This window comes from Oncorhynchus nerka, linkage group LG28 (assembly GCF_034236695.1).
Source record: "Oncorhynchus nerka isolate Pitt River linkage group LG28, Oner_Uvic_2.0, whole genome shotgun sequence".
Classification (NCBI taxonomy): Eukaryota; Metazoa; Chordata; class Actinopteri; order Salmoniformes; family Salmonidae; genus Oncorhynchus; species Oncorhynchus nerka.
The window spans coordinates 12,749,859-12,773,471 of NC_088423.1; the positions used below are offsets into that span (position 1 = coordinate 12,749,859).

Consider the following 23,613-nt stretch of genomic DNA (forward strand, 5'->3'; position numbering starts at 1 on the left):
ATGAGACAAGGATTTCCCTACCGGCCAAACCCTCCCTAACCCGGACGACGCTAGGCCAATTGTGCGTCGCCCCACAGACCTCCCGGTCGCGGCCGGTTACGACACAGCCTGGGCGCGATCCCAGAGTCTCTGGTGGCGCAGCTGGCGCTGCAGTACAGCGCCCTTAACCACTGCGCCACCCGGGAGGCCCCAAACAAACCCAATTTTGATGAACTCCCATTTCTATTGGGTGAAATACCATAGGGTGCAATTACAGCAGCAAAATATGTGATATGTTGCCACAAGAACAATTTGCACATAATATGAAACATCATTATTCTTTTGGAACTTATGTGAGTGTAATATTTACTGTTAATTGTTATTGTTTATTTTACTTTAGTTTATTTTCTACTTCACTTGCTTTGACAATTTTAGCATATGTTTCCCATGCCAATAAAGCCCATCAATTGAATTGAATTGGGAGAGAGAGACCATCGAGACAGAGAGACAGAGAGAGAGAGGGGAGAAAAAGAGAGAGGGAGAGAGAGGAAAAAAGAGAGAGAGAGAGAGGAGATTGAGAGAGAGGGGAAGCGGGAGAGAGGAGAAAAAGAGAGAGGAGAGAGAGCAATTTAATCTCTGTGTGGCTCACCTTTGAAGTATGTGTGTGTGTGTGTGTGTGTGAACAAATGCACGCACACAGTCAGTCAGTCAGTCAGTCAGTCAGTCAGTCAGTCAGTCAGTCAGTCAGTCAGTCAGTCAGTCAGTCAGTCAGTCAGTCAGTCAGTCACACACACACACACACACACACACACACACACACACACACACACACACACACACACACACACAAATGATTGTTTTGAAGAATCCAATCCAGGGAGCCCCAGTAGGCAGATTGCCATCTGGCTTCAGTCCAGAGAGTGGAGCACAGCTAGCACAGAGAGGAGAGCCTGGACACTACATACACACACACTAAAACACCATGCTCGCTCACATACACTCTCAGTCAAACACCTGTCCTTGTCCCCACAGATTATAGTTTTTATTGACAGAGTTCTCAAACTGTTCTGGCAGGTACCATGTCTCCATTTCTCTCCCTCTCTCATTCCCTCACCCTCTCTCTTCCACTCATCTCTCATTCTCCCCTCTCTCTCTTCCCCCATATCTCATTCTCCCCCCTCTCTCTTCCCCCCATCTCTCATTCTCCCTATCTCTCTATGTTCCCCCCATCTCTCATTCTCCCTATCTTTCTCTTACCCCATATTCTCCCACTTTCTTTTCCCTCCTTCTCTCTCCCCCTCACTCACTCACTCACTCACTCACTCACTCACTCACTCACTCACTCACTCACTCACTCACTCACTCACTCACTCACTCACTCACTCACTCACTCACTCACTCACTCACTCACTCACTCACTCATTCACTCTTCACTCTCTCTCTCTCTCTCTCTCTGTCTCTCTCTCTCTCTTCTATCTCTCTCCTCTCTCCCCCTATCTCTCCCTCTCGCCTCTCTCTGTCCCCCCTCTCTCCCCTCGCTCTCTCTTTCTCTCGCTCGCCCCCCCCCTCTCAATTACATTTCAATTTCAATTTATGGGACTTTATTGGCATGGGAAGCATATGTTTACATTGCCAAAGCAAGTGAAATAGATAATAAACATTAAATTAACTATAACAAAATGTACAGTACACATTACTGTCACAAATGTTTGTTAAAGAATGAAGACATTTCAAATGTCATATTATAATTAAAGTACAAAAGGGAAAATAAATTAACATAAATATGGGTTGTATTTACAATGGTGTTTGTTCTGGCAATAGGTCACGAATATTGCTGCTGTTATGGCATACTGTGATATTTCACCCAATAGATATGGGAGTTTATCAAAATTGGGTTTGTTTTAGAATTCTTTGTGGATCTTTGTAATCTGAAGGAAATATGTGTCTCTAATATGGTCATACATTTGGCAGGAGGTTAGGAAGTGCAGCATTTTGTGGACAGTGTTCGCATAGCCTGTCTTCTCTTGAGAGCCATGTCTGCCTACAGCGGCATTTCTCAATAGCAAGGCTATTGCTCACTGAGTCTGTACATAGTCAAAGCTTTCCTTAAATTTGGGTCAGTCACAGTGGTCAGGTATTCTGCTACTGTGTGCTAACTGTTTAGGGCCAAAGAGCATTCTAGTCTGCCCAGTTTTTTAGTTAATTCTTTCCAATGTGTCAAGTAATTCTCTTTTTGTTTTCTCATGATTTGGTTGGGTCTAATTGTGTTGCTGTTCTGGGGCTCTGTGGCTTCTGTTTGTGTTTGTGAACAGAGCCCCAGGACCAGCTTGCTGAGGGGACTCTTCTCCAGGTTCATCTCTCTGTAGGTGATGGCTTTGGTCTCTCTCGCTCTCCCTCTTTCTCTCTGTTTATCACCATTAGTTTGTGATTGCCTCTAGATGGCTGATGGAGCCTTTTGGGTAATTGTTGCCATTTAGATTCAATGGTTGTTAAAACACACACACACATATGCTGAGTGGGACCAGCATGTTGGTGGTTTTGTGCATCTGAGGAATGTGGAGGATGAGTTTTATGGAGTGCTGTCTACTTTGGCCACCACCATTAAATGTTTAACTGCTGCCAATTAACCAGCTGGGAAACCAACTGTGAGAGGGCACATATACACACACACACACACACACACACACACACACACACACACACACACACACACACACACACACACACACACACACACACACACACACACACACACACACACACACACACACACACACACACACACATCGTGTACTTGTTTGCATGTGTTTGATGTGTGTGTATGTCTGGTTTGTGTGTTGTGTCTGCTGCATGGTGACAGAAATGTTTGGTTTACACATAAATATCCCCTCACCCCCTGCTGAGGCCACACTTCCCCGAGCTCTGGACAGTGCTGCTCATTAAAACATCTAGCTAGCTGATGGATGCAAACAATGTTCTTTCCCAAAAACATAGCAAAACAACATCATCTGTATCAGTAGCTATAGTTAGCCAGATAACTACTGTATCTAGCTACAGTTGAAGTCGGAGGTTTGCATACACCTTAGCCAAATACATTTAAAATCAGTTTTCCACAATTCCTGACATTTAATCCTAGTAAGAATTCCCTGTCTTAGGTCAGTTAGGATCACCACTTTATTTTAAGAATTTGAAATGTCAGAATAATAGTAGAGAGAATTATTTATTTCAGATTTCATTTCTTTCATCACCTTCCCAGTTTATATACACTCAATTAGTATTTGGTAGCATTGCCTTTAAATTGTTTAACTTGGGTCAAACATTTTGGGTAGCCTTCCACAAGCTTCCCACAATAAGTTGGGTGAATTTTGGCCCATTCCTCCTGACAGAGCTGGTGTAACTGAGTCAGGTTTGTAGGGCCTCCTTGCTCGCACACGCTTTTTCAGCTTTTTCAAATTTTGAGATGTTGCTTCAATATATCCACATAATTCTCCAACCTCATGATGCCATCTATTTTGTGAAGTGCACCAGTCCCTCCTGCAGCAAAGCACCACCACAACATGATGCTGCCACCCCCGTGCTTCACGGTTGGGATGGTGTTCTTCGGCTTGCAAGCTTCCCCCTTTTTTGTCCAAACATTAATGATGGTCATTATGGCCAAACAGTTCTATTTTTGTTTCATCAGACCAGAGGACATTTCTCCAAAAAGTATGATCTTTGTCCACACGTGCAGTTGCAAACCGTAGTCTGGCTTTTTTATGGTGGTTTCGGAGCAGTGGCTTCATACTTGCTGAGTGGCCTTTCAGGTTATGTCGATATAGGACTTGTTTAACTGTGGATATAGATACTTTTGTACCTGTTTCCTCCAGCATCTTCACAAGGTCCTCTGCTGTTGTTCTGGGATTGATTTGCACTTTTCTCACCAAAGTACGTTCATCTCTAGGAGACAGAACGTGTCTCCTTCCTGAGCGGTATGATGGCTGCGTGGTCCCATGGTGTTTATACTTGCGTACTATTGTTTGCACAGATGAACGTGGTACCTTCAGACATTTGGAAATTGCTCCCAAGGCTGAACCAGACTTGTGGAAGTCTACAATTGTTTTCTGAGGTCTTGGCTGATTTCTTTTGAATTTTCCATGATGTCAAGCAAAGAGGCACTGAGTTTGAAGGTAGGCCTTGAAATATATCCACAGGTACACCTCCAATTGACTCAAATGATGTCAATTAGATTATCAAAAGCTTCTAAAGCCATGACATTTTCTGGAATTTTCCAAGCTGTTTAAAGGCACAGTAAAGTTAGTGTATGTAAACTTCTGACCCACTGGAATTGTGATACAGTGAATTATAAGTGAAATAATCTGTCTGTTAACAATTGTTGAAAAAAATTACTTGTGTCATGCACAAAGTAGATGTCCTTATCGACTTGCCAAAACTATAGTTTGTTAACAAGACATTTGTGGAATCGTTGAAAAACAAGTTTTAAATGAATGTATGTAAACTTCCAACTTCTACTTCAACTTCAACTGTAGGTTTCATCATCTAAAATACCCCTAATTTATAAGACAGTTCTTATTTGATTAACGGTAGTCGGACCCACCTATGTGAAGCTAGCCACAATAAGGATTAGCCACAATAGTGGATAGTGGAATTTGCGGTTCGACTGCAAAATAAAAGTATGTTATTGACAGTGAAGCAAATGAATACAAATAGTGGAATTATGCCACAATTTAATGAATAGCATGCTAAACGAGGTTGGAATGTTGTTATATTAATTCAACAAAATATAATAATTTGTTAATTTGACAAAAATCTTTTGATTTTTTGTAATTCTGTAATTCTCCGCCCTGACCTGTTTGGAGAGCTCCTTGGGTTTCATGGTGCTGCTTGCTTGGTGGTGCCCCTTGCTTAGTGGTGTTGCAGACTCTGGGGCTTTTCAGAACAGGTGTATACACTGAGATCATGTGACAGATCACGTGACACTTAGATTGCACACAGGTGGACTTTATTTAACTAATTGTGTGACTTCTGAAGGTAGTTGGTTGTCCCAGATATTATTTAGGGGCTTCAGGACTGGACTACAGGACTGTTTTGCTATCACAGACTGGAACATGTTCCGGGATTCTTCCGATGGCATTGAGGAGTACACCACATCAGTCACTGGCTTTATCAATAAGTGCATCGAGGACGTCGTCCCCACAGTGACTGTACGTACATACCCCAACCAGAAGCCATAAATACAGGCAACATTCACACTGAGCTAAAGGGTAGAGCTGCCTCTTTCAAGATGCGGGACTCTAACCTGGAAGCTTACAAGAAATCCTGCTATGCCCTGCGACGAACCATCAAACAGGCAAAGCGTCAATACAGGGCTAAGATTGAATCATACTACAGCGGCTCTGATGCTCATCTTATGTGGCAGGGCTTGCAAACTATTACAGACTACAAAGGGAAGCACAGCCACAAGCTGCCCAGTGACACAAGCCTACCAGACTTGCCTAAACTTTACTAAACCACTTCTATGCTCGCTTCGAGGCAAGCAACACTGAGGCATGCATGAGAGCATCAGCTGTTCCGGACGACTGTGTGATCACGCTCTCCGTAGCCGACGTGAGTACGACCTTTAAACAGGTCAACATACACAAGGCTGTGGGGCCAGACGGATTACCAGGACGTGTGCTCCGGACATGTGCTGACAAACTGGCAGGTGTCTTCACTGACATTTTCAACATGTCCTTGATTGAGTCTGTAATACCAACATGTTTCAAGCAGACCACCATAGTCCCTGTGCCCAAGAACACAAAGGCAACCTGCCTAAATGACTACAGACCCGTAGCACTCACGTCCGTAGCCATGAAGTGCTTTGAAAGGTTGGTAATGGCTCACATCAACACCATTATCCCAGAAACCCTAGACCCACTCCAATTTGCATACCGCCCAAACAGATCCACAGATGATGCCATCTCTACTGCACTCCACACTGCCTTTTCCCACCTGGACAAGAGGAACACTTATGTGAGAATGCTATTCATTGACTACAACTCAGCATTCAACACCATAGTACCCTCAAAGCTCATCACTAAACTATGGATCCTGGGACTAAACACATCCCTCTGCAACTGGATCCTGGACTTCCTGACGGGCCGCCCCCAGGTGGTGAGGGTAGGTAAGCAACACATCTGCCACACTGATCCTCAACACTGGAGCTCCCCAAGGGTGCGTGCTCAGTCCCCTCCTGTACTCCCTGTTCACCCACGACTGCATGGCCAGGCATGACTCCAACACCATCGTTAAGTTTGCAGACGACACAACAGTGGTAGGCCTGATCACCGACAACGACGAGACAGCTTATAGGGAGGAGGTCAGAGACCTGGCCGGGTGGTGCCAGAATAACAACCTATCCCTCAACGTAACCAAGATAAGGAGATGATTGTGGACTACAGGACAAGGAGGACCGAGCACGCCTCCATTCTCATCGACGGGGCTGTAATCGAGCAGGCTGAGAGCTTCAAGAACCTTGGTGTCCACATCAACAACAAACTAGAATGGTCCAAACACACCGAGACAGTCGGGAAGAGGGCACAACAAAGCCTATTCCCCCTCAGGAAACTAAAAAGATTTGGCATGGTTCCTGAGATCCTCAAAAGGATCTACAGCTGCAACATCGAGAGCATCCTGACTGGTTGCATCACTGTCTGGTACGGCAATTGCTCAGCCTCCGACCGCAAGGCACTTCAGAGGGTAGTGCGTACGGCCCAGTACATCATCGTGGCGAAGCTTTCTGCCATCCAGGACCTCTATACCAGGTGGTGTCAGAGGAAGGCACTCAAATTTGTCAAAGACCCCAGCCACCCCAGTAATAGACTGTTCTCTCTACTACCGCATGGCAAGCGGTACCGGAGTGCCAAGTCTAGGACAAAAAGGCTTCTAAACAGTTTTTACCCCCAAGCCATAAGACTCCTGGACAGGTAATCAAATGGCTACCCGGACTATTTGCATTGTGTCACCACCCCCCCAACCCCTCTTTTACGCTGCTGCTACTCTCTGTTTATCATGTATGCATAGTCACTTTAACTATACATTCATGTACATACTACCTCAATTGGCCGACCAACCAGTGCTCCCACACTGGGCTATCTGCATTGTGTCCCGCCACCCACCAACCCCTCTTTTAGCTACTGCTACTCTCTGTTCATCATATATGCATAGTCACTTTAACCATATCTACATGTACATACTACCTCAATCAGCCTGACTAACCGGTGTCTGTATGTAGCCTCACTACTTTTATAGCCTCGCTACTGTATATAGCCTGTCTTTTTACTGTTGTTTTATTTCTTTACCTACCTATTGTTCACCTAATACCTTTTTTTCACTATTGGTCAGAGCCTGTAAGTAAGCATTTCACTGTTGTTTTCGGCGCACGTGACAAATAAACTTTGATTTGATTTGATTCATAGCAAAGGGTGAATACATTTGCACGCACCACTTTTCCATTTTGAATTTTTTTGAATTTTTTGAAACAAGTATTTTTTTTCATTTCACTTCACCAATTTAAACTATTATGTGTATGTCCATTACATTAAATCTAAATAAAAATCCATTTAAATTACAGGTTGTAATGCAACAAAATAGGAAAAACGCCAAAGGGGATGAATACTTTTGCAAGGCACTGTATACCCAGAGAACAGCTCTTATGGCAGGAATCTGAAACCACTGATTTGAGCCACATTTTTTTGTACCAGTCAACCTACTATGTGTGTTGAACACTTTTCCAGAGGAAAAACAATACAATGTGGATGTTTTGGAGTCAGAACTCTGAGGAGGAAGTTGGGAAAAAAACACTTGGGTACTGAGTAGACTAATATCCAATTTCATTGATCTCCAATCCTCAGGTAAAGCTTTACCGTGCAATTTGATTGACAATATGCACAATAGGCTGAATGGTCAGGTGATGTCCCTCAGTCAAAGTCCCTGATAAGAGCTACAACGCTAATATTTGTGTAAACTCTTTACAGTTGTGTTCTGTGGGTGTCACCAAGTAGACTAATACCTAATTTAATTGCTCCACATTACACACTCCAATGTTGTTTAACATTACCTAGTCTAAATATTCCATGATTCCACCAATTGTAATCTTCTGTCAGTTTCTAAGAGGGACTTTAATTTTGAAGGCCAACCGCAATTCCACTGTTGTGGCTAATCCTTATTGTGGCTAGCTTCACAACACATAACCCAGTTCAGTCAAGCCTCACTAGCCAGAGGAAGCTTGTTGGCTGCTTATAACATTAGCTTTGGGCAACAGGGTTAATTAAGTAACATGATTATCCCCATCATTTACAGCTAGTTATTTTCATGAACTGAAGTTTAACAACATGTGGCTACCTAACTAATACTTACTCACATGGATTCCTAAATCATTGCTAAGAATATTGAAAATGACTGAAGTTTCTCCTGGTCATTGTTTTCAGGCTGGTTGGATTTGTGCTAGCTAGGTACCAAGCTAAAGCTAGCTAGCTAGCTACCCCAGAAGTTGATAATAACATATGTATCAAAGATATTTGCTTACATTTTTGATCCTGCCCGTTTGATCTTATTTCAAATGCACACAGACGTTTTCCCATTCAGTCGAACAAATAATGGCTTATTACCAACGCGGTATTGTAAACACATCGTTTGTGGCAGGTGTGTGCTTGTTTGCAGACTTTTATTTTTTGTAGAGCTTTGACAGTACTTGTGATCGTAGTGGTGGAGCTTGGCTTGCACGTGCAAATTCAGCACACACGACATTCTATAATATAATTTTGTGATTTAACCTGTCAAATGAAAAGCTTATTTGACACGTCAAATAGTGTTATTTGACGTGTATTGTTTTTGACACACAAATACCCTAACGGCGTTCCAAAGAAATGGGTTATAGGCTGAGCATCCTGAAGATAAAAACACAGACTTGTTTTGTATAAGCAAAGTCCATCCTGAAAAATACCCATCTCTTGTCAGTTACTCTCTGGTATTGTTGTTGTCACCGCTGTATCTGCTGTAAATGATGGGGATAATCATGTTGGTGGCATTTAGGCCTAATGTCAAAATTACATTTAATTTAACATCTCTCTCTCCCCCTCCCTCCCCTGTTTCACTTCCACCCTCTCTCTAACTATCTCTCCCACTTTCTTTTGGTCTCTCCCTCTCCTCGCTCTCCTATATCTCTCTCCCCCCTCCTCACTCTCTCTCAGGGTATCCCCGGTATTCAGGTCTGACTTCCCCCTTTCTTCCCATGAGCTCCTTGGATCACCATAGCAACAGCAGCATTCTCTACGGACAGCACCGCTTCTACGACACTCAGAAAGGTGTGTGTGAGACAGAGAGAGAGGTGTGTCAGAGAGAGAGTTATTTAAGAGAGAGAGAGGTGTGTATGTGTAACAGTATAGCTTCTATCCCTCTCCTTGCCCCTACCTGGGCTCAAACCAGGGACCCTCTGCACACATAGACAATAGTCACCCTTGAAGCATCGTTACACATCGCTCCACAAAAGCCGCAGCAAGGGAAACAACTACTTCAAGGTCTCAGAGCGAGTGACGTCACCAATTGAAATGCTATTAGCGCGCACACTCTGCTAACTAGCTAGCCATTTCACACCGGTTGTGTATGTGAGAGACTGCGAGAGAGAGAGAAATAGGTGTGTGAGAGAGAGGGGTTTCTATGTGTGTGTGAGAGAGACAGAGAGATGTGTGTGTGTGTGTGGGTGAAAGAGAGAGAGGTGTGCGAGAGAGAGACGTGTGTGTGTGTGAGAGAGAGGTGTGTGTGAGAGAGAGAGACAGAGAGAGGTGTGCGTGTGTGAGAGAGAGTGGGTGTGTGTGAGAGAGAGAGTGTGTGAGAGAGAGATATGGGTGTGTGAGAGAGAGTGGATAATATTAAGAAATGCTATAGATGGAAGGAAAGTAGTGTGGTAGTCAATTTGAGGCTTTGAGGAGACTCTTACGGTACATACACCTACAACTCATTCCTTGGCAGCATTACTGTAGATTACTTCATAACTGGCCTCAACATAGTCTCTCAGAGCGTTCACAGTCAGACCACTGACACCCCTATCAGATCACAGCAAAATCACATTCTACTTCAACAGAGCAATACTCAATCATGAGGCATCAAAGCCAAAGGAACTGAGTAATATTAAGAAATGCTATTGATGGAAGGAAAGTAGTGTAGAAATCTACCAAAAAACTATTAGGCAACAAGAAATTAAATCCCTTTTAGACAACTTCCGGGGCAATACATTTCACAGTAATAGTGAAGGTGTAAACTTGGCAGTAGAAAATCTTAACGGTATATTTGACCTCTCAGCTTCCCTATCAAATACAAATTTGAAGCCGACGACCAAAGAAAATGAACAAGGACAAATGGCATGATGAAGAATGCAAAAACCTAAGAAGGAAATTGAGAAACCTGAGTCTAAAACAGAGACCCGGAAAACCTGAGTCTACGCCTTCATTATAGTGAATAACTAAAACAATAGAGAAATACACTACGGTAAAAGAAGGAACAGCACATCAGAAATCAGCTCAACGTAATTGATATCATCCGAAAGGTACCGAAGGGCAGGCAGGATGGTCAGGTAGGCGGGACAGTAGTCCAGTCAGGAAGGTGTCAAAACCAGTAAGACTAGCAAAAGGAGTACGGGAAAAACACACTGGTTGACTTGACTAACATACAAGACGAACTGGCACAGAGAGACAGGAAACACAGGGATAAATACACTGTGGAGAATAAGCAACACCTGGCGGGAGTGGAGACAATCACAAGGACAGGTGAACCAGATCAGGGTGTGACAATTGAAGAATCAATAGAATCTCCTGAGTTGTGCAGTGGTCTAAGGCACTGCTTCTCAGTGCTAGAGGCCTTACTACAGACACCCTTGTTCGAATCCAGGCTGTATCACAACCGGCTGTGATTGGGAGTCCCATTGGGCGGCGCACAATTGGCCCAGCATCGTCCGTGTTTGGCTGGTGTAGGCCGTCATTGTAAGTAAGAATTTGTTCTTAACTGACTTGCCTAGTGAAATAAAGGATAAATAAATAAAACATGAAAGCAACTTCTGGGAAAATTGGAACAAACTAAGCTAACAACACGAAGAGTTATCTATCCAAAACGGAGGTGTATGCATAAACCACTTCTCCAATCATTTTGGCTCTATAACAAAGAACAGTCAGCAAAAACATATACATGATCAAATACAAATCTTAGAATCAACTATTAAAGACTACAAGAACTCACTGGATTCTCCAATTACATTGAATGAACTACAGGACAAAATACAAACCCTCCAATCCAAAAAGGAGTGTGGTGTTGATGGTATCCTCAATTAAATGATAAAATATACAGACCACAAATTCCAATTGGCTATACTTAAACGCTTTAACATCATCCTTAGCTCTGGCATCTTCCCCAATATTTGGAACCATGGACTGATCACCCCAAGCCACAAAAGTGGAGACAAATTTGACCCCAATAGCTACCGTGGAATATTCGTCAACAGCAAACTTGGGGAAATTCTCTGCATTAACATTAACAGCAGATTTCTACATTTCTGCAAATGTCAAATGGACTTTTTACCAAATTACTGAACGACAGCGTCAAATGTCTACTGTTTGACTATGATCTGGTGCTTCTGTCCCCAACCAAGGAGTTCAGCAGCACCTAAATCTTTTGCACAGATTCTGTCAGATCTGGTTCCTGACAGTAAATCTCAGTAAGACAAAAATGATGGTGTACCAAAAAATGTCCAATTGCCAGGAACACAAATACAAATTCCACCTAGACGCCATTGCCCTAGAGCACACAAAAAACTATACATACCTTGGCCTAAACATCAGCGCCACAGGTAACTTCCACAAAGCTGTGAACGATCTGAGAGACAAGGCAAGAAGGGCATTCTATGTCATCAAAAGGAACATAACATTTGACATACCAATTAGGATCTGGCTAAAAATACTTGAATCAGTTATAGAACCCATTGCCCTTTACGGTTTGGGCTCTGCTCACCAATCAAGTATTCACAAAATGGGACAAACACCAAATTGAGACTATGCATGCAGATTTAAAATTCAAATTCAAATCTGTGTACAATGTAAAACATCAAATAATGCATGCAGTGCAGAATTAGGCTGATACCCGCTAATGATCAAAATCCATAAATGAGCCCTTAAATTCTACAACCACCTAAAAGGAAGCGATTCCCAAACCTTCCATAACAAAGCCATCACCTACAGAGAGATGAACCTAGAGAAGAGTCCCCTAAGCAAGCTGGTCACAAACACAAACAGACCACACAGAGCCCCAGGACAGCAGCACAATTAAACCCGACCAAATCATCAGAATACAAAAAGATAATTACTTGACACATTGGAAAGATTTAACAAAAAAACGGAGCATACTAGAATGATATTTGGCCCTAAACAGAGAGTACACAGCGGCAGAATACCTGAACACTGTGACTGACCCAAACTTAAAGGAAAGCGTGTGACTATGTACAGTCTCAGTGAGCAAAGTCTTGCTATTGAGAAAGCACATCGTAGGCAGACATGTTATGTGCACACTGCCCACAAAATGAAATGGAAACTGAGCTGCACTTCCTAAACTCCTGCCAAATGTATGACCATAATAGAGACACATAGTTCCGTCAGGTTACACAGATCCACAAAGAACTCAATTTGGATAAAATCCCTTATCTAGTGTGCAATCCCATTAGCAATATATGTGACATGTTGCCACAAGAAAAGGGCAACCAGTGAAGAACAAACACCATCGTGAATACAAACCTTTACTTATTTTTATTTATTTTCCCTTTTGTACTTTAACATTTGAAATGTCTATTATTTTGGAACTTGTTAGTGTAATATGTACTTTTTACATTTTTGTTGGTCTATTCCACTTGCTTTGGCAGTGTAAACATATGTTTCCAATGTCAATAAAGCCCCTTGAATTGAATTGAGAGACAGAGATTTTTCCTCTTTTTAAAAATATTATTTAATTTTCCAAATATATACAGTTGGTAGAACAAGTATTTGATACACTGCCAATTTTGCAGGTTTTCCAACTTACAAAGCATGTAGAGGTCTGTAATTTTGATCATAGGTACACTTCAACTGTGAGAGACGGAATCTAAAACAAAAATCTAGAAAATCACATTAATTAGCATTTTATCGCATTAATAATATTTAAACTATGTCATTTATTTTCAGATCATTTCTACTTGCGAAGCCTGACGTCCCAGTCCCCTCTTCTCTCAACCAATCACAGCCTTCCGCCACTGTCTAGGACTGCCCCCGGACATCCTCTGGGGTCCTGCAGCAGAGAAACAGACTCTGGGGGAGGGGGAGGTGGAGGGGGTCTCCAAAAGAGCTCCAAGGAACTGGGGATGGTGGAAAAGAGTGTGTCGAAAGAGAGATCCATCAGCAAAGAGAGACACCAGGAGAGCAAAGAGAGACATCATCATCAACACCATCAAGATCCGCGTCATCCGTTCTCTCAACCCCACTCCCTCCCCACTCACATGGGTGAGGAGGACCACAGACACAAAACCCCCAACCTGCCCACAGAATACAGGGACGACCCCGCAAACCAGGGCTCCAAACACAACTGTGCTCAACTTAGCAAACTATCCAACGGAGACTCTGTGTCCAAGGACGGGTCCCTGAACAGCTGTGGGAGTGGAGGGGGTAGCAGACCCCAGGGGAGTGGTAGTGGGGGGACGAGGCGATGCTCCAAGGAAGGGCGGGTGAGCGGGGAGATGAGGATAAGCGAAACTCTCCCCTCCTCCTCGTCAGACTGTCTGCGTCGAGCAGCCATGATGGGACCCCACAACCCCCATGCCATGGCTTCCTACTCCATGCCCCCGCCCCCTCCTCCACCCCTACACATGGGCCCTGCTGTGGGAGGGGGCTGGCTGCACCACCCCCATCACCCCCATCACCCTCACCCTGAGTTCTACTGCCCCCCTGCCCCCGCCCCACTCACCCTCACCCATCCTAAAGACAGAGTATCCGGGAGGGAGGTAAAAGTCTCTGGCCCAACGTACATCCCCTCAGTCGGGCCTTTAGGGGACATGGGGTCCCCTGACTGCCATGGTGCTGGAGGAGGAGGAGGAGGAGATAAGGGTGGAAAAGGGGCAGAGAACAGCGGAGGGGGAGGAGGAGGATCTAGTGAAAGTCTTCCTTCTCTTCATCCTCGTCCTGATCGTCCTCAGTCTAGTAGCTGCCAGAGGAAGCCACCGTCCCAGACGCAGCAGCCACAGCCACAGCAGCAGCTGGGCTACTGCAAGGCAGACAAGCCCCCGGACTGGAACCAGAACCAGAACCACAACTACAACCAACACCACAGCCAGAACACCCAGCCCAACTCCCAGCCTCAGCCACATAACCCTAACCGCCAGTCTGGGCCTCACTCTTGCAGCCTAGAGGCTTCTTCCTCCAGGGGAGACCTGGAGGTCCTAGAGGTCTACTGGGCCTCCCTGCCTCTGGAAGCCCAGAGTGCTCACCCCAGGCCTGGGCACCAAGCCACCAAGACTGGGCCCAACGCCAGCACCCCGCCCTTCCGGGACTGTTCACACTCAGGTCCTCCTGATGGAAAGGGGGGGTTGGGGGGGAGTGGAGGTGCCCAGAGAGAGGGACAGAAGGTTGCTAGGATACTGCACCAGCGGCACAGTAGTCATGGAAGCGGGTCGGGTTCTGATGGATCAGGGACTGAGAGGGGGAGAGAGGGGGGGAAGCAGAATCAGAAGAGTGAGGGTGTTGTCATGGGGTACAGGGGTCAAACTCCCCCCACGCTGCACCCCTGGGGGATACCGAGGGGTCCCCAAGAAGACGAGAGGAGGATCTCCCCATACACAGAGTCCTACCCAGATAACAAGACTCAAAACCACCACGATCAACAGCACTGTAAGACAGCACCTCATCCCTCCTCCCACTCCTCCCCACCCAGAAGGAGAGAGCAGCGCCATGAAGAACCTGATGAACTACAGTTCCCAGCAGCCATTGATGCTCTCCCAGAGGAGTCTCTTCGGGGGGCTGGGCTGCCTGAAGCCGGGGGGCGAGAAGGGGGGTAGATCCAGCACCCCTCAGGAGCCCCCCAAACAGCCCCTACCACCCAGGAGAGGGTCCACCAGCGAGGGAGAGAGGATGGATGGAGGGGGGAGAGGTAGAAGGGAGGCGGGGGAGACACACGGGGAGGGGGAGGTACGACAGCCACCTGTGGGTATAGCTGTGGCGGTCGCCCGGCAGAGAGAGCCCCCCCAACACCCATCAGACACCCCCCCAGGACACAGCCGACAGGGCAGGGTGCTGCCCAGTGTGAAAGGTGAGAGCTGAATCTGTGTATCTGTATGTCTCTGTATTTATATTAACTTCACTATCTAAACATTTTTTTAATGGTTTTGCAACTTTTTCTACAGCTGCATTGTGTTAGAAGTCTGGCATTACTTATGGATTATGAATTATGAATTTTGACATTGCTAGGTTAGCTTTGTTTTAAGGTTGCCATATCTGCTTTCTAAACCCTCTCTTTGTATGTTGCCAGGTGTGTCTCGGTCTGTGTACCCGCTGGGCCGGGAGGCAGAAGAGAGGAAGAGGATGACTGAGGAGCAGCTCAGCCTTCATCACCTTGACCGAGACAGAGAACTCCTCATCAGGGAAAGCCAGGAGAGAGTGGAGTTTGCCAGGATCCACCCATCCAGCAGTTGCCATGGTGACCTGACCTCTCACCTTCTGGTGCCTGGCGGGGCCAGCCAATTAGGTGGAGACCCTTCTGCTCACTCCCACCACCATTGGATGCAGCGGACTGGAAGTCCCTCCCTCTGGATGGGCCATTCATATGGTGAGCTGACCATGCAGTTTCCCCACAGACCATGACAAACGCTCGCAATGTTGTGCAACTGTCTTTACACGTGGATCAGGAAGTGTGGAAATAACATGCAGAAACAAACCCAAAGTTCATGTTCAAATCTTGTGTTTTCTGTCTCTCAGGTCTGAGCCATGCTGCGCTGCACCAGAGTTTGGGCCCAGGGTTCGGCCCTGGCCTGCCTCTGTCCCAGGACCCCTCTGGCTCCCTGGTGGTCCTGCCCTCTGAGCCTGCACACCACCACCTGGGTAAGACACACAAACACACATGCAGGCCCTGTACACACACACACACACACACACACTCAGCCAGTTAGCCAGCGCTGAAGATGAACCTCCATTAGAATGGTTTGCATAATTATCAGATTACCCATTATCAGAGCCATGAAAAACAGAGACTTAGTCAACCATTTTACTATGATTAGCTAATGATACTAAAACACAGGGAGAGAGATGGCACTTCTTCTCATGGTTCAGCTACAGACAGAGAGATGCAGTGTATGAGTGTGTGGGATGAGTGTGTGTTCCTATGTGGTGGAATTTTGCGGTGTGTGTGAGGTATGGCCTAGTCAGATGATAGTGGCGTGTGTGTGTTGCTGCTCCTTTGCAAACAGGCTGTGAAATGTAATTATCTGCCTGCTCTCTTGCCTCGCTCCTTGGGAGTTCCTACAGAGAGGGGAAGTGCATCCACTGAACCCTTCCCCAGGGAAACTTAAGCCCAATCAGGTTAATCTCACAGAACAAAGGTTCCCAGCAACGGCAGTGGCAGCCACGGAGGGATGTGTGTGTGCGTCTGATGGGATGTATGGGAATGTGTGTCTTGCCATGCACATAAAGACACAACCATGAGAGAGAGAGAGAGAGAGAGAGTGGGAGAGGCAGAGGGAGAGAGGGAGAGAGGGAGAGGGAGAAAGAGTGAGAGAGAGAGAGAGAGATGTCTGAGGCTCAAGGCTGAGGCCACACTGACAGAAACAACACAGTTAGATCCTCTCTCTCTCTCTCAATTCAATTTCAATTTAAAGGGCTTTATTGGCATGTGAAACATATGTTTACATTTCCAAAGCAAGTGAAATAGTTAATAAACCAAAGTGAAATAAACAATAAAAAAACAGTACACATTACACTCACAAAAGTTCCAAAAGAATAAAGACATTTCAAATGTAATATTATGTGCAAATACAGTGCATTCGGAAAGTATTCCAAACCCCTTCCCTTTTCCACCCTTTGTTACGTTACAGCCCCACTCTAAAATGGACCAAATACATCCCTTTCCTCATCAATATACACACAACAACCCACAATGACAAAGTGAAAACAGGCCTCCAGAAATTGCAAACTCTCTCTCTCTCTCTCTCGCTCTCTCTCTCTTGCTCTCTCTAGATGTGATGGAGCAGTCAGCTCTGTGGCCCTCGGTCTATGGAGCCCGAGGCCTGTCACCCCACATGCAGCATCACTCTGTTTACTCCCGTTCTCCGTTCCTACGACAACAGGAGCTCTATGCCCTGCAGCACCACCACCACCAACAACAACACAGGGCCATGGAGCACATACACCGACAACACACACTCTCACAGGTAAACACACACACACACTCTCACAGGTAAACACACACACACTCTCACAGGTAAACACACACACACTCTCACAGGTAAACACACACACTATCCACAGGTAAACACAGACACACTCTCACAGGTAAACACACACACACTCTCACAGGTAAACACACACACACTCTCACAGGTAAACACACACACACTCTCACAGGTAAACACACACACTATCCACAGGTAAACACACACACTATCCACAGGTAAACACAGACACACTCTCACAGGTAAACACACACACTCTCACAGGCAAACACACACACTCTCTCTCTCACACACACACACACACACACACACACACACACACGCACACGCACACATATACACTCTCACAGGTAAACACACACACACTACTCAAGGGTAACACTCACACACTACCCACAGATAAACACACACACACACACACTACTCAAAGGCAACACATACACTCTCAACACTTGTGTGCAACCTTTAATGGAGAGAATACTCTTAAACCCAGTTACTTTTGCTCCCAGTAACAGTAACCCAAATGATCTTTCTACACTGCAGGTTCCCTCATGACCATGACCAACAGTCATGATGTTGTGAAACTGTCTGCACACGTGGATCAGGAAGTTAGGAAATAACATGCTGAAACAAACCCAGAGTTCATGCTTTCACCATCTTCAGCATATTCAGTAGCATATTCAACCACAAGAGCCAGGGACGTTTCAAAATAGAGAAAGGGAAAAAACAGGTTTTTAGTTTTTAAAGAGAAAGTTTGTCAAGAGACAAAGGATCCTAGCAGATTGCCAATGACCTTTGGCTGTCTGTAAAGGTCTGTACTAGCTTGTGGCGTTTGCCCAAGAAGCCCCACTGTGTTCCTAACATGATGGTAAGGGTTTTTAAGGAATACGTGGCTCTTCTCATGGGCTCAAAACAGACCTAACTTATTTCCCCTCTGTCTCTCCCCCCTCTTTTCTCTCTCCCACATCTCCTTTCGTCCATCCCTCTACATTTCTTTCTCTACTCCCCTCCACCTCCCTATAGAGGAAGGCAGAGGAAACCACTATCACCATTGATGACCGTCCTCTCCATGAGACCTCGAGAACCTCCCGTGCTGCTAAGCTCTTCTCCCACACCCCTCCCTCCAAGACTACCCCTCCCTCACAGGAGCCTAGCAGCCACCAATCACCCTGCTGCCACTCCCCTTCCAGGAGACCACACCCCCAGAACCTTCTAAACGCCGCCCCCAGCCCTGCGGCTGCAGCCCCGAGATCCCCAGCTCTAAGCCCCGCGCCCTCACACCTGTCAAAAGTAGTGGAGAGAGGGGAAAGAGGAGAGGGGCAGCCGCCTCAGGATTACCCACAATCCTTAGAACCAGGTGAGTTTGGATGGATGATGTCTGAGCTGTATGTTTCCTGGCACACTCTGACCCTGTCAGACACAAGTAGCCCACGCACTCTGACCCTGTCAGACACAAGTAGCCCACGCACTCTGACCCTGTCACACACAAGTAGCCCACGCACTCTGACCCTGCCACACACAAGTAGCCCACGCACTCCGACCCTGTCACACACAGGTAGCCCACGCACTCCAACCCTGTCACCCACAAGTAGCCCACGCACTCTGACCCTGTCACCCACAAGTAGCCCACGCACTCTGACCCTGTCACACACAAGTAGCCCACGCACTCTGACCCTGTCACACACTCTCTCCCAGCTTTCTCAGTTTCTTCATTTTACTCACAAATATGCACCACAGGCACTCCCTCTTCAGCTTTAGTCTCTGGCTCTCTCTCTTGTGCTGTGTCTTTATGTCTGATATAGTATTCATCAACACCCCCTAAAATACAGACACAAGAGGATAGACAGAGTTGGTCTTTTCCCTGATTCCCTCTGCTCTGTAGAGGAGAGACAAGAAACACTGGAACATTTCATCTGTTCCCAAGGTTATGGTCTGTACCAGCCTCCATTTACTACTGAGATAAAAGAGGAGGGAGAGAAGGAGAGAGAGTGAGAGAGAGGGAAGGAGGAGGGAGAGTGAAAATGTGTGCGAGAGAGAAAGCAAGAGAGGGAGAGGAGTAGCGGGAGAGATAAACATTTATAGAGAATGTGTGAAAGAAGGATATGGAAAGAAAGGTGGAGACCAGATAGAAGTAGAGGTGTTGAGAGAGGAATCCCCTACACCCCAGGAGAGAGAGTATGAAGCTGTAGGAAAGATAAGAATCCCCTACACCCCAGGAGACAGAGTATGAAGCTGTAGGACAGATAAGAAACCCCTACACCCCAGGAGAGAGAGTATGAAGCTGTAGGAAAGATAAGAAACCCCTACACCCCAGGAGACAGAGTATGAAGCTGTAGGACAGATAAGAAACCCCTACACCCCAGGAGAGAGAGTATGAAGCTGTAGGACAGATAAGAAACCCCTACACCCCAGGAGAGAGAGTATGAAGCTGTAGGAAAGATAAGAAACCCCTACACCCCAGGAGACAGAGTATGAAGCTGTAGGACAGATAAGAAACCCCTACACCCCAGGAGAGAGAGTATGAAGCTGTAGGACAGATAAGAAACCCCTACACCCCAGGAGAGAGAGTATGAAGCTGTAGGACAGATAAGAAACCCCTACACCCCAGGAGAGAGAGGATGAAGCTGTAGGACAGATAAGAAACCCCTACACCCCAGGAGAGAGAGTATGACGCTGTAGGACAGATAAGAAACCCCTACACCCCAGGAGAGAGAGTATGAAGCTGTAGGAAAGATAAGAAACCCCCTACACCCCAGGAGAGAGAGTATGAAGCTGTAGGAAAGATAAGAAACTCCTACACCCCAGGAGAGAGAGTATGAAGCTGTAGGACAGATAAGAAACCCCTACACCCCAGGAGAGAGAGGATGATGCTGTAGGAAAGATAAGAAACCCCTACACCCCAGGAGAGAGAGTATGAAGCTGTAGGAAAGATAAGAAACCCCTACACCCCAGGAGAGAGAGTATGAAGCTGTAGGAAAGATAAGAAACCCCTACACCCCAGGAGAGAGAGGATGAAGCTGTAGGAAAGATAAGAAACCCCTACACCCCAGGAGAGAGAGGATGAATCTGTAGGAAAGATAAGAAACCCCTACACCCCAAGAGAGAGAGTATGAAGCTGTAGGAAAGATAATAAACCCCTACACCCCAGGAGAGAGAGGATGATGCTGTAGGAAAGATAAGAAACCCCTACACCCCAGGAGAGAGAGTATGAAGCTGTAGGAAAGATAAGAAACCCCTACACCCCAGGAGAGAGAGGATGATGCTGTAGGACAGATAAGAAACCCCTACACCCCAGGGAGAGAGATGAAGCTGTAGGACAGATAAGAAACCCCTACACCCCAGGGAGAGAGTATGAAGCTGTAGGAAGATAAGAAACCCCTACACCCCAGGAGAGAGAGTATGAAGCTGTAGGAAAGATAAGAAACCCCTACACCCCAGGAGAGAGAGGATGATGCTGTAGGAAAGATAAGAAACCCCTACACCCCAGGAGAGAGAGTATGAAGCTGTAGGAAAGATAAGAAACCCCTACACCCCAGGAGAGAGAGGATGAAGCTGTAGGAAAGATAAGAAACCCCCTACACCCCAGGAGAGAGAGTATGAAGCTGTAGGAAAGATAAGAAACCCCTACACCCCAGGAGAGAGAGGATGATGCTGTAGGAAAGATAAGAAACCCCTACACCCCAGGAGAGAGAGTATGAAGCTGTAGGAAAGATAAGAAACCCCTACACCCCAGGAGAGAGAGGATGAAGCTGTAGGAAAGATAAGAAACCCCTACACCCCAGGAGAGAGAGGATGAAGCTGTAGGAAAGATAAGAAACCCCTACACCCCAGGAGAGAGGATGAAGCTGTAGGAAAGATAAGAAACCCCTACACCCCAGGAGAGAGAGTATGAAGCTGTAGGAAAGATAAGAAACCCCTACACCCCAGGAGAGAGGGTATGAAGCTGTAGGAAAGATAAGAAACCCCTACACCCCAGGAGAAGGCCTGTGAAGCCTGTTGTTCTGCAAATAATTTTTGAAGCAAGGATGGACACATAGTCTATGTGTGTGTGTCTCTGTGTGTGTGTGTGTGTGTGTGAATGTATGTGTGTGTGTGCCTGTGTCTATGTGTCTACGTGTGTGTGTGTGTGTGTCTGTGTGTGTGTGTGTGTGTGTATACTATATGTGGGAGGTCAGAGACATTTCAGACAGACCCTCCTTATCTTGCAGAGGTCCTTGAAAGACAGTAGGCTGAAGGATATGCATGTCTCTGGTGGCGTTGTGAGGGGGCGGAGGGATACCATCAATAACAGATTTGGGTGGTGACAGGGTTTGCACTGCAATCACAACCAGACAGCAGGGTGTCATCAATACCCCCACACACACACACAAACTGCTGGGATTCCCTATCTCCTGCTGCCTGTACACTTACTGTAGCCATGTCCCCAACTATTCTAGCTCTCTGTTGCCTTACTGATTGATTGATTAATTATTAGTCTTGACCTAAGGCATTTATATTCTTTCTCTGTCTTAGATCTTCCACCAGGTTACACCTATCCAGAAATCGCCATGCGTTACAAGGCTGATCCTTCCCTAGAGGAGGCTCGATTTGCTGAACATGCTGATCTAGAGGTGGAGCCAACTGAACCCTGCCCTAAGCTCTGCCCACACACCACAAGGATTGTGGAGAATGAGGATGCGGGAAAACAGAAGAAGGAGAACGGCTGCACAGTTGTAGAATCCAGTGGAGTTGTAGAAAGGGAACAAGAAGGAGCAGAGGTGGATGGGCAATCAGTATCTGAGCCCCCACTATTTGGAGTGAAGACCCCTGAAATGGTGCCTTGTCCTGCCCAAGTTTCAAACCCATCCCCAGCCACAGCTCCAGCTCCAATCTCTGCATCTGAGGATGCCCAGAAAGGAGAGGTCTTTGTGGGCAGCCTGGCTCAGCCAGCTGGCTTGAAAGACTCACAACCAGCAGAGGAGAAGAAAGAGGAGGAGAAGGAGGAAAGCTCAGTAGAGTTGAAAAATAACCACATACCAGATTGTACTGAGGAGGAGAAGGATGTAGAGGAGAAGAAGGAGAGAGAGAAGAGTAAGGAGGAGGAGGTAGTGGAGAATGAGGAGAGAGAGAATAGCAAGGAGGAGGCGGTAGAGGAGAAGGAGGAGAGAGAGAAGAGTAAGGAGGAGGAGGTAGTGGAGAATGAGGAAAGAGAGAAGAGTAAGGAGCAGAACGTAGAGGAGAAGGAGGAGAGAGAGAAGGGTAAGAAGGAGAACGTAGAGGAGAAGAAGGGGGGTAGGAGGAGTCAGAGTGAAGCCTCTGTGGAGTTACTAAGCAGCCCCCAGAATTCTCCAACCCCAACCCCACCCCCAGCCCCAGCCTCAGCCCCACCCCCAGCCCCAACCCCACCCCCAGCCCCAACCCCAGCCCCAGCCTCAGCCCCAGCCCCAACCCCACCCCCAGCCCCAACTCCAACCCCAACCCCTGCCCCACCCCCAGCCTCAGCCCCAGCCCCAACCCCAGCCCCAGCCTCAGCCCCACCCTCAGCCCCAACTCCAACCCCAACCCCTGCCCCAACTCCAGCAGCATCCTCTACCCTCAGTGATGATCCCTGCATTTGGAGTCTGGAGCTTCTCATCGCTGCGGCGCTGTGTGCCAGCCGGGATGAACGCTACCCCGCTATGCTCCCCTCCTCCACCACACCGCTGCCTGCCCCACGCCCACTCCCACACCGAGGCATGGAGATACTGGGAGAGTTGGCTGAGCTGGGGATACTGCAGAGGAACAGGGAGAAGGAGAGAGCAACAGGAGGTGAGTGGAGGGAAAATGTGTGAGAGCACACACATTCACACACACCACACACACACTGACTGTGTAGCTTCCTTCCTATGTTCTCTGTTCAACTCCAAAGATCAAATGTTTCCCTGGAGGATGAGATGTAGTTGGGGGAGAGGGGGAGATGGGGTGGATTTGTATGGGAAAGGGGGATGTATGAGGAGAGGGGGAGAGGGTAAATGGATAGATAGGAGAGAGAAACAATACAATAATGTTAGTGTCCCCCCCCTCCCTCCCTCCCTCCCTCAGGCTCTGGAGTGTAGCTTGACTAATTAGAAGCTCTTGTTTAAAACAGTTCTACTTTAAAGAATTGATATTTTCCCCTTGTCCCCCTGAGAGAAGAT

The 23,613-nt window shown here is 46.6% G+C and overlaps 1 protein-coding gene across 1 annotated transcript in view; it reads left to right on the plus strand.

Moving 5' to 3' along the window:
• LOC115121076 (BAH and coiled-coil domain-containing protein 1-like) overlaps nucleotides 1–23,613 on the plus strand; it is a 105,541-nt gene that overhangs the window by 39,712 nt on the left and 42,216 nt on the right. The window contains 8 exon segments of the mRNA XM_065012643.1: nucleotides 9,207–9,320; nucleotides 13,212–14,943; nucleotides 14,945–15,324; nucleotides 15,544–15,840; nucleotides 15,990–16,112; nucleotides 17,244–17,437; nucleotides 18,482–18,815; nucleotides 21,971–23,245. Coding sequence (XP_064868715.1) covers nucleotides 9,207–9,320; nucleotides 13,212–14,943; nucleotides 14,945–15,324; nucleotides 15,544–15,840; nucleotides 15,990–16,112; nucleotides 17,244–17,437; nucleotides 18,482–18,815; nucleotides 21,971–23,245 — 4,449 coding nt within the window.